This window comes from Cimex lectularius, unplaced genomic scaffold (genome assembly GCF_000648675.2).
Source record: "Cimex lectularius strain Harlan isolate CLEC.00 unplaced genomic scaffold, Clec_2.1 scaffold7, whole genome shotgun sequence".
Taxonomy (NCBI): Eukaryota; Metazoa; Arthropoda; class Insecta; order Hemiptera; family Cimicidae; genus Cimex; species Cimex lectularius.
In genome coordinates this window covers 4,452,204-4,470,571 of record NW_019392731.1, presented here as the reverse complement: position 1 = coordinate 4,470,571, position 18,368 = coordinate 4,452,204, and the positions used below count along the sequence as shown (strand labels likewise).

Genomic DNA, 18,368 nt, shown 5'->3' with positions numbered 1-18,368 from the left:
AAGATATAGTTGTAAAAGTTATTTCCTTGCCTTCGGTAAAATTAATTATTTAATAATTTATTGAATATATTATTTAATCATTTCAAAATCATTGAGAGAAGGATAACTACTTAATAGTTATCTTGTTCTGGAAAATTGGAATATTCGTACAACAATTTGAAACGACGGTTTTTCTTAATTCATAAGAAATCCAAGTAATTCATCTCGTCTCTTTACCAAGTGTTTAATAAAAGTCCTATAGGTAGAAATTGAATAGTATTTTAAATAACATGTCAATTAAAAATTTTTACAAACTGAATGAATATTTTAAATGAAAAACCATCATTTATTAAGTAAATTTCATATTTTCTATTTGTTTCAAATAGAATAAAAATGTTTCAATCCCATTAATTTTTGAGACAAATGATGGTTCAATTAAATTATAATCACAAAACCAAACAATAATTAAATTTTACCTATTAATTAGTCAGTCTTAATCCTTTATAAGGAAATAGCAACACTGTCGTTTTTGTCGTTTTTTATCGTCACAGATATTTATTTATCAAAAAGACAATAGAAATGTTCATCTCTATTGCTTTAATTGTAATTATCATTTAATTTCTGGAATTTAAGAACGATTGAAATAAAGAAAAGATAGGGGCAAAAAGAATAGGCAGAAAAATATAAAGAGATAGATGGATTGATAGATAGAGAGAGAAAGTGTATGTGTATGTAACAAAAATAGGAATGGTGGGAGGGAGAGGGAGAGAGAGAAAATATAAGCAAAAAAGGAGTGAGAGCGCGAGACAAGTTGAAAAACCAAGAAAAGCAAAATTTTGTTTTCTATCTGAACAACAAACAAAAAAAATTAAAAAAATAAAAACATAGAAAAATTAATAAATAGATGATTCATAAATATCTCTGATAGACAGATCAAGGCAAAATAGGAAAAGCACTGTTACTTAGAAGTACCGACTCGGTGAGCGCGGCAAGAGCTCTGTGACCCACAAACCCCTGTTTTTTTGGTTGTTTTTTTTTTGGAAAGATGATACAAACTGTGGCGTTTCGACATGGCAGGGGCTGACAGGGCAACTCAAAATTCGGTACGTCTCTGCAATATCGAGTAGTTCATTCTCCAGGCCTAAACGCCACGGTCCTTCCAATGCAGAAAATCCTATTTGCATGGAAAGGTTACTTGTGTCACATGTAATCGAAGGATACCAAGACGTGACGCCTTACAAGAAGCGAGGAGGCATGACCCTTGACACAAAGAAGTATTCGGGCGGGCGGGTCAATTAATTGTTCGGCCCCCTGTTCCACTTCTTACCGGAAACTGGGGTAAATATATATTAATTATACATGTATGTGTTTGTAAATAACTGAAATTTTTGTATGAGTGTGGATGTGGCTGATTTATGAGACGCCCATGGCGGGATATGGCTGAAATTACTTAATTGTTGGTAGCCCTCGGAAAAGAAAAAAGAAAGAAAAAACTATGATTTAAAAAGCACTTCCGTATCAAAATCACTGCCGGTGTATCTCAGAAAACTCAGAGTAGACGATACATGGTTGACACCAGTTAAAAAGGGCATTTGGACCGATTTACAGCGAGAATAGGCAGGCTATGTTAGTACTTCATATATAAGCCGTATAGTAATACATAAACAATTTAATATTAATTATTGAATTAACTATTCAAAAAGAAAATGACGAAATATCTCCAAATAAACGTTGTATCTATTTCTAAAAGAACGTATCTTTTCGACAACAACTTATTCCCTATAAGCTGAAGTGACAGAGAGTTTGGGATGCCTTCTTTATCCAAAGAAAAATGCACGTAAGGTAAAAACTGACCGGTATGAAATCCGCATTGGCTTGACATCCAGCCGGGCGTTACTTACGCATGTTGTTATCCCCTCATTTGTGCCGAGAAAGCTAGATCAATATATGCAGTAATTTATATATATATATATACATATATTGTGTGTGTGTGTGTGTGTGTGTGTGTGTGTGTGTGTGTGTGTGTGTGTGTGTGTGTGTGTGTGTGTGTGTGTGCATTATACAGATGCCCGATGTGAGAGAAAGATTGTGTGTGGATTAACGGACGACCAGCCGGGGTTAGAATTGCAGAGAATCCTTCGATCGAAGTGGATACACTTGGCAAGAGAAGAAACACCCAGATGCACGGCGCCTGAAAACATGTTACGCAATAGTTTTATGTAGAGCGGAGGATTAAAGCGATCTGTCTCTACTTAAAAATCTATTTCTTAATTTGGTTTGCATATAAAATAATATGTGATTTTGAACAGAAAACTATTTCTTTACATTGTTGATTATTACAATATAATAGTAAGCATAGTAAAGAAATTGCTTTCTGTTTTCATCATTATCAATCTTTTCTTTCTATAAATAAATATTTAATCTTTTCTCATCGAGCTAAACCGTAAATGTGTTTACTCTCTAATTCTTATTCAAGGGTGCTACAACCTGCCAACGGTTCACTTCAATTTTAAAAAACACTTTGTTCACTTAGCTGAAAGATTTAAACAACTAGATCCATAATACTGGATATATACAATCATATCATTCTTTTTTTTCTATGTGTGAAGACAGTTCAGGAATAGTCTTTTATGTGTGAAAAATAAAAGTCCTTTTCCTAATTGTGATGGATTGTCAGGTTGGTTTCGCCTACTGTCTTCAGTAGTGGGTCTGTATTCCTGTATAGTCGGGTCTGTTTTGAATGATCCACTACTGAAAAAGGCGAGAAGACCAATTGCGATGACAAGCCTAAACAATGTGGATAGGCAGACCAAACTAATAATCGTCTTATTATTATTAATTTTTAAGGGCGTTTTAACGGCTAAGGTCATTTCACGCCCTAACATCCAAACCTTCTATCTTAGGTTAGCTATATCTCTTCTGAGTGCTATAAAGCTCTGACTCCAAACATTCACTCGAAATCTTATTTATCCTATTGCCATCCAAGCTTTAATTTTTCTTTTTAAAATTCTTAATTCGGAAGGCCAAATGTATACAAAATTCTCATTCTAAATTGCATAAAATTTAATAAAATTATAAAATTTATTTCTGTTTCTTTTTTTAATTAGAATTGTGAATTTTTGTTTCATAATTTAAAAATTCCCCGTATTATTATTATTATTATTATTATTATTATTATTAATTTTTAAGGGCGTTTTAACGGCTAAGGACATTTCACGCCCTAACATCCAAACCTTCTATCTTAGTTTAGCTATATCCCTTCTGAGTGTTACAAAGTTCTGACTCCAAACATTCACTCATAAACTAATTTATCCTATTGCCATCCAAAGCTATAATTTATCCTTTTAAAATTCTTAATTTGGAAGGCCAAATGAAAACGTCCTTGTTATATTTGAAATTAGATCTAAAGGCAAATCATGGGAAACGCCTAACCCGGAATTAGACCTCGACCAAAAGTTTTTATTTTTGTAACATTCTCCTATAGTGTAAATTATTGTAAAAGATATATTATTTTTATGCTACTTATTTTATTCCAAAATAACATGTGTTTCTTCCAATTGTAATTTATCCCGTAGGATCTTTAGGTACTATTTAATAAATTTGCCTTTTTTCTAGTGGAAAGGACTTCTAAAATGTGTAAAACGATTCATCCTCAATTGAAAAATACAAATGATAGCAATAATTAAATGTTCATATTTTATTCAAAATTAAAGAATTTTTGAGGTTTAATTTTTGTGGATGATTTTTCACACATTTTGGAAGCCCCTTTCAGTCTAAAAAAATACCAGAAACACAAAATATCACCGATTCGTTGTGGAGATATTGTAGTTTTCCTTCAGAACTCTATAATTTCATTTTATCGATTGTTGTTATTTAAAGTTAGGTTTAAAAAAAATCAGTACAAGTTAAATTTTCATATCTTATTCAATTAAATTTTCAAAATTCTGCTTTTTCAACAAGTCACACGATAAATTAAAATTATTGAATTTCAGAACAAATCGAAGAACTTATGAGTTTCTAGTTTATTCTAATGTAATTTTCAAAATGTGTAAAAAAATAAGGGTATTACTAATTATTAAATTCACTAAATTCGTGGTCCACTTGACCATATATTACAATTAATTAAGGTTTAAAGGTTGAAAAATGGCAAAAAGGAGGGAAAATTCAAAAGGTGCGGTTGAGAGGTTGAGATGGGAAGTTGGTGTCCGAGTGGATCGAGGTTAGGATAGCTCAAGTGGTAGAGCAGAGGCGTATCAAGCCGAAGATGGTGGGTTCGAATCCCGCTCGTGCCATTGACTTTTTTATCTCAACTAAAAACCTTAATTAATTGTAAGGTATTACTAATTTGTTGGTTTCGTGAGGAGGAGTCAAATGGTTTGACGAATCCAACAAATTATTAAACAACCTGACACTTGAAAAACACAAATAAGTGCATTACATCAACAAAAAATAGTTTAAAACCAGGGCGGCTTAATGCTCCAAATCATTAAAATTCTTATATCACCACAACCGGAAGTTGCATTTGGAACGATTAGTTTTACAATAAATTAGGCACCGTAAAAATAAAAGTCCATGTCTTTTATAAAAACTCACAAGAAAATATGTACCTCAAAATCCATCGTTCTGAAATGGCATCATAGGTGTATATCGACATAAATTTGCCTATGTAACTATATTCCATTTAAATGCTTATTTATATTTTTATCACTTTCTAAACTTTTTCAGTTTTTGTGTACAAAACTTTATTCTGGTTTCTTATTCAGAGTTGAAAATCATGCATTATTAAGATATTTTTCTAATTGATCACATGAGTGAGAAAACATTGCGGACAATTCAATATATCATAAGCATAATACATATAATTTGTTTCTTTTAAATAATGTATAAATAATATAACATTGGTAATTTACTACAAAAAAGCACTTAATTATTAGAAGGCGCAAGGCGTGAACAACGAGTGTACTTCAACTGATAGTACTTTTTTTTTACTTCGTTATAGTGTTTTTAATGAATCATGTATTGGCTCTAACAGTTCATAAATTATAGACAAGACCATTTATTTAATTTATTCTAATTGATTTATAACGGGTAAATTAGTTGAAAATCTGACCTATTGTCCTAATCGTTGTGTCATACTGATTTATGCTATAGCCGAGTTCGGCTTCATCCAAATCTACCCGTCCCCATTGACAAAAACAACCCATTCCTCACGGCATAAATATTGAAAAGTATTCAGTCACGAGATCATTATACTAACAAATTTAACAAGGCTTACTACCGCGCTTTTGCACACGAACATCACTTCGAGAAAACTGCAACCGGACTGACAACCTATAAATACACCTGTCGCTTTATCGATCCCTACTGATTTTCAAATATTTATTTAATGCTACATTGTCCCTTTTTTCGACAATTCCTTTACTAACTGGAGGCGCCGTATAGTCGTGGCGTGAATTCACAGCAAAATACGTTTCTAAGATAATTAATTTTTTTGATTTACAATTTTTTAAATTTAATAAAATTAAGTTGTAAATATTGTACAAAAATTAATTTTGTAACCCAAATCCCGAATTGTTTTTATTGTATGGCACATGACCATTTTTCATACTCGCCCTTTTAATCCTTCTTATCTTCAATCCTGCAATTCAATTCTTTTATAAATTGCAATCATAAGAGAGGAAGTTATTGGTAAAACAAGAAAAAACAACGTGACTGATGACCACAATGAAACAAATGATAAAAACAATTTATCTCTGCAATAGCAAAACAAAACATGTTCAATAAGTAAAATAGTAAAAGTTGTTAAAGTAAGGTAGTTTTAACTAGCTTGATTAAAATTATTAGCTTCTGTTTTCAGTATCACTGTAATTGAAAAATAAGAAAATTTATAAAATAAAATACATGTATAACGTTAATAATTTTCTTCTGACAGACATGACCCAGAATAGTAGAGCATTGCTCAGATACATTAAAATTGAGATCCAACGGCATATTTCTTTCGAACGGCTTAAATTGGAATATCGTTGCTTCCTTTTTTTGCACGTCCTATGCCTACTCTCTACTATTTAAATCAGAAGTCTAAGAAAAGACTCATGAGTCTTATAGACTCTATTAATGCCTGTTATTGATCATAACTAAGTATAAAACACGCAATCAGAAATGGTTTATGCGTTTAGTTAGTGCTTTCTAACTCTACTGACTTATGCTCTGATAATTTGTTGATCGAACCCTTTCTCTTTACTTAAAAAGCCTTAGTAGTACTTTACCATGGACAAGAAAAGACTGAAAATCTCTTAGCTACGAGGATTAAAATGAATTCATACATGTGAATCTCAAGTGCAAAGAAATTTCTAATGTGGTCTGAAGTTCAGTCTCAGGGGCCTTCTTTGGTGGAAATTTCAAGGATATCACGCTAATAACGAGTAATGGAACCAGAAGGGCATACATTTTTTGGACGATTACTTACGCTCTTTTCTAGTAAAAGTGTGAATAATAGTAGAAAATAGATGCTTATAATGACTCAGTTCATTGTATTCTCATCCATGCAAATATTTACTTCGACAGTTTTATTTATAGTTTATGTATAGTTAAGTTTAATAAATATTAACAGTGTCGGGTTATAACTGGCGAACAGTAGACACGCTTTTGGTGAACACGAGAATCTTGTTGCGGCCAAAGTTTGAAGTGCGATTGGGAATCCTGCCTTTCTGAAGCCAGTCAAAGGAAACATTTCTGCACAGTAATTATTTCATTCATTGGACTCGATCGGGGATTGTTTTGGCTAGATAAAAGGAAAAAGGAGTCTGTATTTGTGTCCTACAGAGAACACAACTGATGGAGATTACCTGAAAGTGAAAGTAAGCCATGCATTTCCCCGTCATCTACTATAATAGTACATATATATTAGAATGGTCATCCAGCTTATTTTAGGGACTTTATTGGGCCGTTTATCTCTGAGCAGGAATAATTCCTAATCCTTTTGACAAACATATATTACTTAACGGAGCAAAATGAATAGGGAACATCTGAAAGAAATCAGGCAATTACGAGTTGATTTCATAAATGATCTGAAAATATCTGATAACAGTACTGTCAAACAAGTTAAGGGCCTGTGTACTTATGGGCACTCATGTGAAGCAACTAGATGGAAAAAAATATTTTCGGCTTGCTCCTAAACCACCAAACGGATATAAGCCTGAAAGATTATATAATTAAACTAATAAAAAGTTGGACCTGGAGTTAAATATTTTTAATATTGACTTTGCAAAAAGATTGAATTAAAGAGATGCTTGGTTTAACACGTATACTAAATTGGATATTCTTCGAAAGCTTTCTAAACTTAGAGGCTCAAAAGTAAATTTCACCCACGATTTTCTTTTGACGAAAGATGTCATCGAAACAAGACTGCTGCTTCGACCCCAAATGCAGAAAGTTCGCAGTGAGGTACATATCCATATATTACGTCCAAATAGTTGTTAAGAACAACACAACGCCCTATATCGTCACTTCCGGGTTGCTCCTAACCTTGTAAAATTCAACAAAGAGATTTAAGACAACAAATTTAAAAATAGAAAAAAAACAATATTCTGTTGGATCAGTACGAGAACAAGAAGGCGTCACAACCCCAGAAGAAAACATTGTTCAGAGATAGTTAGTAGTCAATCCATTTGCTCGCTTACAACATAAATAGCTTGAATAAGGCATTAACTTCACCTGGGTTTTAACCATGCACATGTTATCATGTTATTGGAATCGCTGAAAAAATATATGTAAAAATAGATGTATTAAATGAATGCTCATATTTCGATATGACCATCTCCCCTATCTCGATGTACAGCAAGTATTTCAAAATAAAAATTAACAAAGCTAACCAAGAAAGCCCAGTGGAATCAGTTTTTTGGCAATAAGCCTATTCTTTACTCCTCCAAAATGTTTTTTTCAAAATAATCAGCCAGACGTTTGGTTGGTATGATTCTCAGGTCTGGGAAAGTGTTACGTTAGGGATATTGAGATGACTATAAGAAACTTTATTAAAAAATATTTAACTTCTTCTCTGGTCACCCTCAGTCTTATAATTAGAACAACAATTTTCATACATTCATTGTTGTAAGGGGACCTCGGTGGCCTAGTAGTTAAGGTGTCTGATTCGTAGTTGCCAACGGTACTGGTTTTTCGTTTGAAACCGGGCAGAGCTTATGTTGCTTTAATTGTTTCTAGTATGAAAAATGAAATGTGAACTGATTGGACTTCTCGTCCGGTTGGGTAATTTTGGGTAACGAGAAAGCAGACAGACTGGCCACAGGAGGATCTGCAAGACCATACATAGGCCCCGAACCTATTCTTGGGATAACAAAAACAAATATAGAATCCTCCATCGCAGAATGGATCCAAGGAAAACAAAAGTAGAAGTGGATAAACTCTAGCGGTGCTAGACATAGTAAACTTTTGATGAAACAAACCTCACCGAGACTGGCAAAAACACTGCTGCAATTTGAGAGGGCCAAACTCAGGTCACTGGCATCTGAGAAAACATCTACCCATGGGCATATACAACGATGATCCCATCTGCAGATTATGTAATAAGGAGGAGGAAACAGCCACTCATATGATCTTCGAATGCGAAGCAACAGCTCAATGGAGGTTTAACCTAACGTACGGACTTAGGGAATCAAATTGCAGCAGCGACAGTCGACTATATACTATATACTATATTTTAAATACTCTGATTGAATGTATAAAATATATTCTGCATTGTATAAATTCACTTTTCCACATCCAAAATGTAATTGTAATATGTAAACAATGTTTGTAAATCCCAGGCCCTGAAGATGATCTCAATAAAGATCGAAACGTTGGCACGATAAAGAAAATGTTTTTCTGAAACCTACATCACACCAGACCGCATCTCACGATTTCTAAATAAATATTCAGTGATTAGTCTTTAGGCCCACTGGCAAGAGCGCTAAGTCACGTGACTAATATTGTCAATCCGACTAATTTCAATTTTTGGTGATAGCACCAAAAAATGTTTCATTTAAATCAATGACCAAGCTCGAGCCCATTTTCTAATATTTTCTTTGTTGGCTTCTTCCCCTATACTCGTACAAAATATGTAACATCAGAAGGTCGAAAACCCACATCAAAAGCACTTAATAACCAGATAGTTACAACGGTTCATCACAGGTTCATTCTTAAGTCAGAAAAAATCTATCCAATGATAATAGGCTGCTACACCATTATTACATACTACACCATTGGTGGTATAAATAAAAAATTCAATAAAAATCTGTTACGTAAAAGTAAAAAACCGTTTTTCAGGAAATTTTACGTTCGGTAACTGAACCGTTCGATTCTAAATAAAATACATTGACTCTAAGATTAACAGAGATAAATTACAGATTGAATCCCAAAGTCTCTGGACAAGATGAGAGCAATCCGGCTTAAAATTTTAAGTCCAAAGAACATAGCTTATTTTATTTTTTCGAAAACCTAAAACCTTTTCAACATTTCGGACAGTAGACAGCAGACAACAAATAGTAAAATATTCAGCTCCTCGTCGAAATTACGCTGCCGATTTCCTTTTGCCATAACATTGTCATTTTTTGACCAATTTAAAATCTGAATGCACAATTGTTTTCAGCGTAAAACATGCTTTAAAATGATGTTTCAAGATCTGTTGGGTCGAATTTAAAATTTTGAAGTTGAACTGGGCCTGAGGTACTCTGTATAATTTTTCTCAAAAAATGAAGACATTTAAAACTAGACTAAAAACTATTAAACATGTACTTTTTTTTCTTTTGTCATTGGTCCAAGAGAAATTCAGCTGGGCTATCTAAAAGGACATCTGAATATTTCAGTGCAGTTATTTTTTTATTATTATTATTATTATTTTTTTTTTTTTTACTGGGGCTTCCGACATCTGGGTCATTTCAGCCCCAAGCTAAGTCAAGTCAATATTCTATTTATACTTCTATTTACAAACACTACATTCATACAGATAAATACATTCATACACATAAATACATCCATACAATACACACANTTTTTCAAAATAAATATTAATATAGTTATAAGTTAATATATAACTATTACAAAGTTATGTGTGTATGAAAATATTTGGACAATGGTACATAAAATGTTTAAATTAATGTAGTAAAGTAAATCATGCAACATAAACAGCTAATTTCACCGAAACATGCCCTAGGTTAATAATAGATAACAATATCATACATAATTTATTTTAAAATTGACTATACGAAGCAGTCTAATATCACACAACAAAGGACATTCACCGCCCTTGGTCGATTAGGAGTTCAGTTGTAGTTTACCCTGAAGTTGGGCAGGGCGGTCTAAAAGTTTATGAACAATTGTCAGTAGTTAGATCACTACATTCCAAACTCTTAATAGACAAATGAAGATGGCGAACGATGAAAAGCGTTTTAGCGAAGATAAAGAGAGAAAATTGGCGGCCCAAGAGTAAAGTTAAAATAAACGATGATGTGAAAATTCTGATAGTATGAGATATCAAAAAGTACGTGATTTATCAATTTTCTTTACAAAGTAAGAAATGCATTTATGAACTATTAAAACTTGATAGAACCATAGGTATGATTTGCAATTTGATGTGGTCCGAAATGAAGTAGTTGCATCTAATAATTTTATATTGTATTAATATAATTCTCCAAGGAACGTAAAGATATTCGTACTAAACGACTTAACGGAGGTCTTGACGAAAAGTCTTTCCGAAATAGATTTCGTGAGTAAACAATCAACTCACCAAGCACTTAACTATAGATACCAAAACGAAGTTTGGTTCCAGGCCAATTAGAACTATTGCAGTTTGACGCTCCGGCATCGCCGAGGTCACGTACCGTCAACCTTGTGTGTGATATAAAAGACGCAATGCAGATTGTACAGAGTAGGCCTAAATGAGATATGATTCACCTACCCCTTTCCGTTCCGCAAGTACTGAAGCCGGGGCATGAAACACGCATTTTGACCCGATGAAAATCATTTATGAGGCACAGGCCAGATAGGAAGATATCAGCGAGGAGAAAAACCTCTACAGCCGGCCCCCACAAAACTACCCCCGTTCTATTTTCCATTAACCAAACCGCACGATAGTAAATTTCACTTTTACCTCATAAATTGGTGGCAAAAACAAGATATATACATCAAAATTAATTCAATTGAACGAACCCTTCTTCTTGAATAATTAACTAAAGCCGGGTAAAATCGACCTCCTCGAACTAGAAAAGGTTTAATACTGGATGTATTAGGTTGAAGGTACAAAATACAAAATATATAAAATTATTGTGATAAAGTATTGAACAAAAATAAACTCGACTAAGTAAAAATTATTATTAGAACAAAACAAAATACTAGATACTAGAATTTTATTCCAAGCTAAATGAAACTTAAACTACATAAATATTTGTTAAAAACCCGAATGCAGGGAAATAAATACGTAAGTTTATTTTTCTAAATGCTGATAAATCATTTACACGAGTTGAAATTTATATATGAATAATGTACCAATTGTGACGAATGGGGTAAGAACAACAAAAATAGAAACGTTGATTAGTGAACAAGTACGGAGAGCTACTCGTATTAATTAAACTCTATTAAATTATAGTAAAAGTAAACAAATAAATAGTAAAAACACAAAAATGTATATTATACTCCCGGTACATTAACCCTGTGCACATCTAGGGTTACCCTACTCTCCGGCATATGTTGTAGGGAACAGCAGCTTAGAACACGACTTCGATGGTTCGGCGAGTCCCGGTCCCTCGTGGCTACTACGTCAGCCCGAGCTGAGGGGTGTAGTGGTCCCTGTGACGAGCACATCCTCTCCAAAGACCTCGGTGTTAATAATGTTTGTATTGTGATCAGTATGGATGCGCCAGTGTCTCGTGGATAGCAACATGCAGACCTGGGGAAACATACATACCACTAGGTCCCTAAACGTACATACCATACCCTCACACTGACATAAGCACGTCAACAGTACCCACCCTAGGGTTATCCTATTTTCACAATGTTGCAACTTGGACAAAATCCCCGATTGGGTGAAACGTACCAGCTCACCCTCAGGTGGCAGCACCACAGGCAAATTAGGCAGCAGGGATTAACACTCCCCATCAAGCCAAGACCAAGCGTCGAACCATCAAGTGTGTTTATTTCTCTCTTTCTTTCCTCTCTACACTCAAGTTCTTTCTTTCCTCTTCTTTCCACTCATTCTGGGCAGGTATCTCTGGAGACGAAGAACATAAAATTCCAACAATGGTAGAGTGAGCTATATTGGGTAATCCCCATTTGAGTGACCACTTAACAATAGTCCTGAGGAGTTCTGCAGTCAAAAGCAGTTGTGCCGGAAAAGGACGCTTTTCTTCACGTTAGTGACGTTTTCCTCCTTCACAGTAGATGTCAATAGAGATCTACTCACTGAGAAGGAGATTAACCGGATCGAAGGTTTATCGACCCCAGGACGGTCGGTCTACTAATAGACCTTGCGTATCGTCGAGCCCAGAGAGGCTTGTCGTCCTTTCAGAAAGCACCCGACGGAAGATAATTTGATTATGTATAAAGAGCCAGGGAGAGGCGAATACGGTCCTAAGCCAAAAGGGAATCTCTAGCGAAGTACGTGGAGAGGTGGAGGGTATCAATTCTCCTTCTTCGACTATGTAGACCTGACGAAGGATCAGAGGTTTCTCTGACCGAATTAGAACTGGTCGGTGCCGATACTGAGTTTGAAAAGCGGGAACGTGATCGAGGCATCGGGTGACGATTGTCTGATACATAGAAACATAGGTCTGGAGAGTAACGAAAAGTGGGCGATGCGGCTACAGCCAGGACCTCCAACCTCAGGGCTTGACCACCAGGATATGGTCCTCTGAAGCTAAAAATTGCGTTAACAAACACGATTAAAAGAAAGTGGCAGCGTCGGTTGTTCGGATCGGCAGAGAACCTCTCGATGGATGGCCCGCGAAGGATCTGACTCGTAGAAGAGGGTTCACATCACCCGATTAAGAATAGACCATGTGAGATTTGTTACTTACTTTTGCGCCAAAGCCCGCGTATGTGTCCGATTTGTTGGGAAAAATTGCTCGATGTGTCCCACCTAGTCCATGGGTACAATTCCTTGGTTCTAGATAGAGTGCGTGTAGGAAACCAGCAAATATGACAAACATGAAAGGAAGCAAATATCCGGGTTCCCTGTTTCGATTTTTGGAAGACACAGGATTGTCACTGTTGTAGATAATATTGATAGTTTGTGTCCTTAGTGGGTGTTAAAAGTGGATGTATTTATAGGCGTGAATATGTAAGGAGGGCCGTTGGCGGAATATTGATCACTCCTCGATTCTCCATTAGGTGAGATATACAACAGGTAAAAAGTTTAATGGAGGAATATCGAAAACTCCACCCTGCTAACTGAGTGACTAATGGTATGTGAATAAAAAATTATTTATTTAACAGTGAGTGAGCCAGTGAATGCGTTTGGTTTCAGGTACTGATTGCGTTGGTGGCTGAAATGACCTAGATGTTGGTCGCCCCCGGACACAACCTCGGTGGCTGGACGGATAATATCGAGGACTGGCCCAGGACTGCCAACACCCGAGGCGTGTGATTGTAGACACCTGCCAGTTATGTCTTGTAAATTACAAAAGCTGGAACTGCGAAACGTGATAGGTTCAACTCTGTAAACGCGTGTATGCATGTACACGCGGCGTATGCAGATTTGAGCTTATACAAATCAGCGACCAAAAATATACTGTGCTAATTACTGCACAAAATTTGAAAGCATTTAGGTCGATTAGTCTTAAAACAAGGTATAATATATTTAATGTATTAGAGTTGTGACAATCCATTAAATGATGTGTATTTAAAATGTCTAATAATTATTTACAGAAATTCACTTGAACAGTAGATAGACCAAAATTACAAATTTTTAAATAGTATTTCAAAAAAAATATTTACTTGATAGATAAAAGAAAGTAATTGAACAAACGTATTTTAAATCGATTAGTACATTCGTTGAACATCTTAAGAACCAACAAAATAGATAATCATGTACTTTTCACAATTCAAATCTGTTAGTAAATTGAAACAAATTAAAATTTATTAGTACATATGACATATAATATATTAAATGTATTTAAGTTTTTACAAAAATTACACTCGATCAGGCGAAAGATATAAATTTCTGGACATCATTTAGAACCTATCTATCTGAAACTTGATAGGCCAAATAATCTAACTTTGTGAAAAGATTCAATCCATTAGCGCACGAGAAAAACTATATTAATTGCATGGTGTATATTAAAAACAACATAAATATATTTTTCTCATGTTAAACTAGTTCAATCTGTTTTAGGTATTATTGGGTATGGTTCAAAATTATTCGTACACTGAATTAAGTAGTTGCCAAGCTATATAAAGTTAAATTATTAAATATAAAATAATAGATATAATTGTTTCAAAAATACTAAACATGTTTACGAACGCAAATCATATCTTAAAGATAAATACTCTGAATTCCGAACTATGCTTCCTGTCTTAAAACTAAGAGTGGAAATTGTTGTTAATGTTGCCAATTTTGTTTGTATGTTTTATACCTATTAATAACAAATCTCGTCATTATTACCATTATGCCTAACCTTTAAAAGAACGGTATTTTAATATATTAAAATAAGTCTATCACGTGCAAATAATAATAAAAATAATATATCATCGGAATATAAGCTTATTAAATATTTAGATCCGTTCATTAAAAATCTAGTTGTTGATAAAAAAAATAGTAATTATACGAAAGTATTATTCAAACCAATTAGTAGTTAAGTCGAAAATATATGGACTTGACACTTAGATCGAAGAAAGTAAGACGATATAATTAAGTAAAAAGTGCTCAAATGAAAGTAGTTAAGAAAATAGCTTAACAATTAGCTCAACGGTAAGTTTAGGTAAGTGGTAATTAAAAGTTTTTACCTAATAAAAAAACTATTGACAAAACATCCCAAAATAGTTTAAAGATAATGCATAATTCAACAATCCATGAAAGTATATAACAAATTTAATAAATTATTACGTTCAAAAAATGTTGTGATCAAATTACCTAACATTAGATTTTTAAATGATAATGGTAATTATATATCGGTTTGATTTTATTATTTAATTTAAAATCGTTTCCTCAAATCAATCTTAACATGAATTTTTCCAACTATCAAAAGTTAGAGAAGAAAGATTATTTTTTGGAAAATTTAACAACTATTGCTTCATACGTCAATTCAATTTTATCTAACTAAGTAAAATTTGAATTGACTTCTAAATATAAATGAAATATTTTCATAGCTTCACTTCACACTTCACTTAAATCTACCCATATGTTATGTGAAAAATAGATATTTTAAATCATTTTAAATGTATCGCAGGTGTATCACAATATTGGAAAGTTCGAAATAGTCAATTTGTCAGTAAAGGACAATAAAAAGCAACAAAAATCTTCAAAAATAACACAATCGGAAAAAGTAAAAGTTAATATAAAATACGTTGGAGTTTATTTTCATGAATACTGCTGAAACTAGTAGAAAATTACAAAAGCACCACATATTTATAAACACAACATACTTTTTTAAACTAATTAATACTAAACAGAAAATTTAATTAAGTTTGCAAATTATTTATTTAAAGTTTTCTCAATTACAAAAGTATACAATATAAGTACAGAGTAATTAACTTTAATTACACCATACGAAAAAACATATCCGATTGGTTGTTTGGAAGTATTGTGAAAAAACAGTTACTCAACAAACAAACACATACACTACTTTGATAAAATAAAAAATAGAAAATCACTTCGTAAAATAGTGAAATCAATTACACGATTCTACAAAAAACTAAATTTCATTGTCGATATATTACAATTTAGAATCGGAAAAAATAAATGGAATTTGTAAAGAGCAATAATTTTTACAAAAAAAGCTTTCTAAACAAACGAATCATGAAACATCTGACAAGGTACGAAATGACAAAGGCCTAGTTCAAATAATAACCCAAAATAATGCAAGTTTAAATTTAATCATTATTAAAATATGATGACATAATTTTGCAGCACTTAACTGTCAATAAACTAAAGTCCAAAAGCCTCGTTTAACTTTACCAACAAATAAATTGTTAAAAATTCTTAGTTCAAGATTGTTCTAGCCTTAGTTAATATTACTTTCTAATGTTTTTTAATATATTTTTTATTATTACTCAAGTAAGTGGTTACAAGAGTGTAAAATTTGATATCTGACTAAGCAGCTTGGAAATCTTTTTAGTCTTACAGTTTTTACAACAGGAATATCGAAATAACTAAACACCAAAACTGGTCCTTTTTATTAATATTTAGTATTTAATATTTATATGCTAGTGTAATATATTTTATAAGCAGTAATAATTCCGGGTGTTACAAGATTAATTAATGAAAATATAACTAAAACAATTTCAGCTTTACACGTTGGCTAATTAAAAAGTACTAGTTGTGAAAAAAAATCAATTTCAGATTAATTCCTACATTTATTTTTTCGTTACATTAGCAATTATCAGTGCATATTTGATAGTATATTATCCTATTTGCCTTGTCATTAAGAATTATTAAAGACAAAAATATGGCAAAACAGATTGGCTGTCATTGATTTAAAAAATAGTCATATTCAAAATATGTATGACATTAATCAAAACTAAATTTGGTGCCGATTTGAAAAAAAAACTGTTTCCAAATAAAAAATACATATTTGGAATAATCATTAAATTATCAGCTTTGATATATAATTAAGAAGGAATTTTCTTGTTCGTAATTTTTAGTTTGGCAGATACGCATGTAGAGAACTATAGCTTCTGATAAGAAGTTACTACATATATATACTAAGTGTGGGGAATTTAATATTTAAAAAAAAACTACCATTGTAGAAATAATCAAATAACTTTTTTGTAACATGCGGATGTTATACATAGAACATATCTTTAAACCAGATTTTTATCAATTTAAACTTATTATTCCAACAGACGTGGCCAAACAAATTAATGAAAATGGTTAAAGTAATTGTTAAATTTTACATAACCACATTCTCTTTGGCAGCAGTAACAGCTGCAATTCATCAAGTTTCAAACTGACGCCGGCACGCTTCGTAAAAATCCAATAAACTTGTAAAAATACTTGGCAAGAAAATTCGTTGCATTTGAATTTTTTGCAAGTAAGTAAACAAGTATATTTTATATTTGCTTGTTAGAGGTATGCGAAATGTATGGGTTTTCTATTGAATAGTTTATATTAGGACGAAGATAAAAATTTTGGTTATGGCTACTTTTATTTTATATAAAGAATATAAAGGCATTATCATTAAAGTTTTGAATTTTTTTTTTTTTTTGATAACCGGCAAAACGTTACTTTCTCTTGGAAATTTTGTATTAGAGCATATCAATTATTTTTTTTATATCTGAATCAATCTTCATTTTTCAGGATTTTTATCCGATTACTTTTCCAAAATTTTACAGTTTACATTGATTCATATGAGTATTCTTGATTTTTAATTGTTTCATCCAATTTGACATGCAGTCGAGTTTGTCATAAATTTTGGTATAGTGAAACAAAATGGTAATTTGATGTAAACTCAGGTGATTTGATGAAATTTTGGTCTTTTTAAATTTTTTTTACAATTTTTTACGAGTCAATCGTTTTTTGTTTTTTTTTATATTTTGTACCTGATATTGTTGTTGTGGGATAATGAGGGTGCCTGTGCCTGGCGGTGGCAGCCAGTACGAATAGTACAGCCACCCATGATGTGGTGGTCCACACTGACATAGCTACCTAGGAGTCTGGGCCCGCGAGCGACACATAGCGGTGCCACGAGTCAACTGCCGGGTGCTGAGAGGAGTCTCAACCGGAATGAAAATGAGGCGCATGCGTCTCCCACCCTTGACCACGTGTCCCTCCTACAACTTCAACCTTGCTCAGGTTTCCTCAACCACCCCTGCTGGGGATGGACGGCCGCCACTGGGGGCTGACGCCGTTTATCCCCGACGGCGGGGATGCACGGCCAGAGATGTCTGATTTCGCCCGAGGACGTTGAACGTCTTAACCTACTTTGATTTTCCCAACACCCAGACATCGAAAGATATAATAATTTCGAGTCACACTTCCGAGCAGGGGGTCGAGAAACTCGTCGAACCCCTTTTAAAAGGACTGTTCAATGCAATCTGCCTTTTCATCGCAGTGCCTTCAACATTTACTATCACCGTGCGCATTGGTGTGCACTCTATATTCAATTCCTCATGCCTCCTTGATAAAGAAGAAAGGATGAAAAGGTAGACCTAAAGATTACTTCCGACACATTCGTTCTTCTATTCTT

At 33.3% G+C, this 18,368-nt stretch overlaps 1 protein-coding gene across 2 annotated transcripts in view; it reads right to left on the bottom strand.

The window, feature by feature from the left end:
* Positions 1 to 17,987, bottom strand: part of LOC106668571 (inhibin beta chain) — a 135,352-nt gene extending 117,365 nt beyond the window's left edge. For both annotated transcript variants that reach the window (XM_014397465.2, XM_024226857.1), the window contains exon 1: positions 17,722 to 17,987. In XM_014397465.2, coding sequence (XP_014252951.2) covers positions 17,722 to 17,821 — 100 coding nt within the window. In that variant the 5' untranslated portion in view covers positions 17,822 to 17,987. The remainder of the gene's footprint in view (positions 1 to 17,721) is intronic.
* Positions 17,988 to 18,368: the final 381 nt, after the last annotated feature.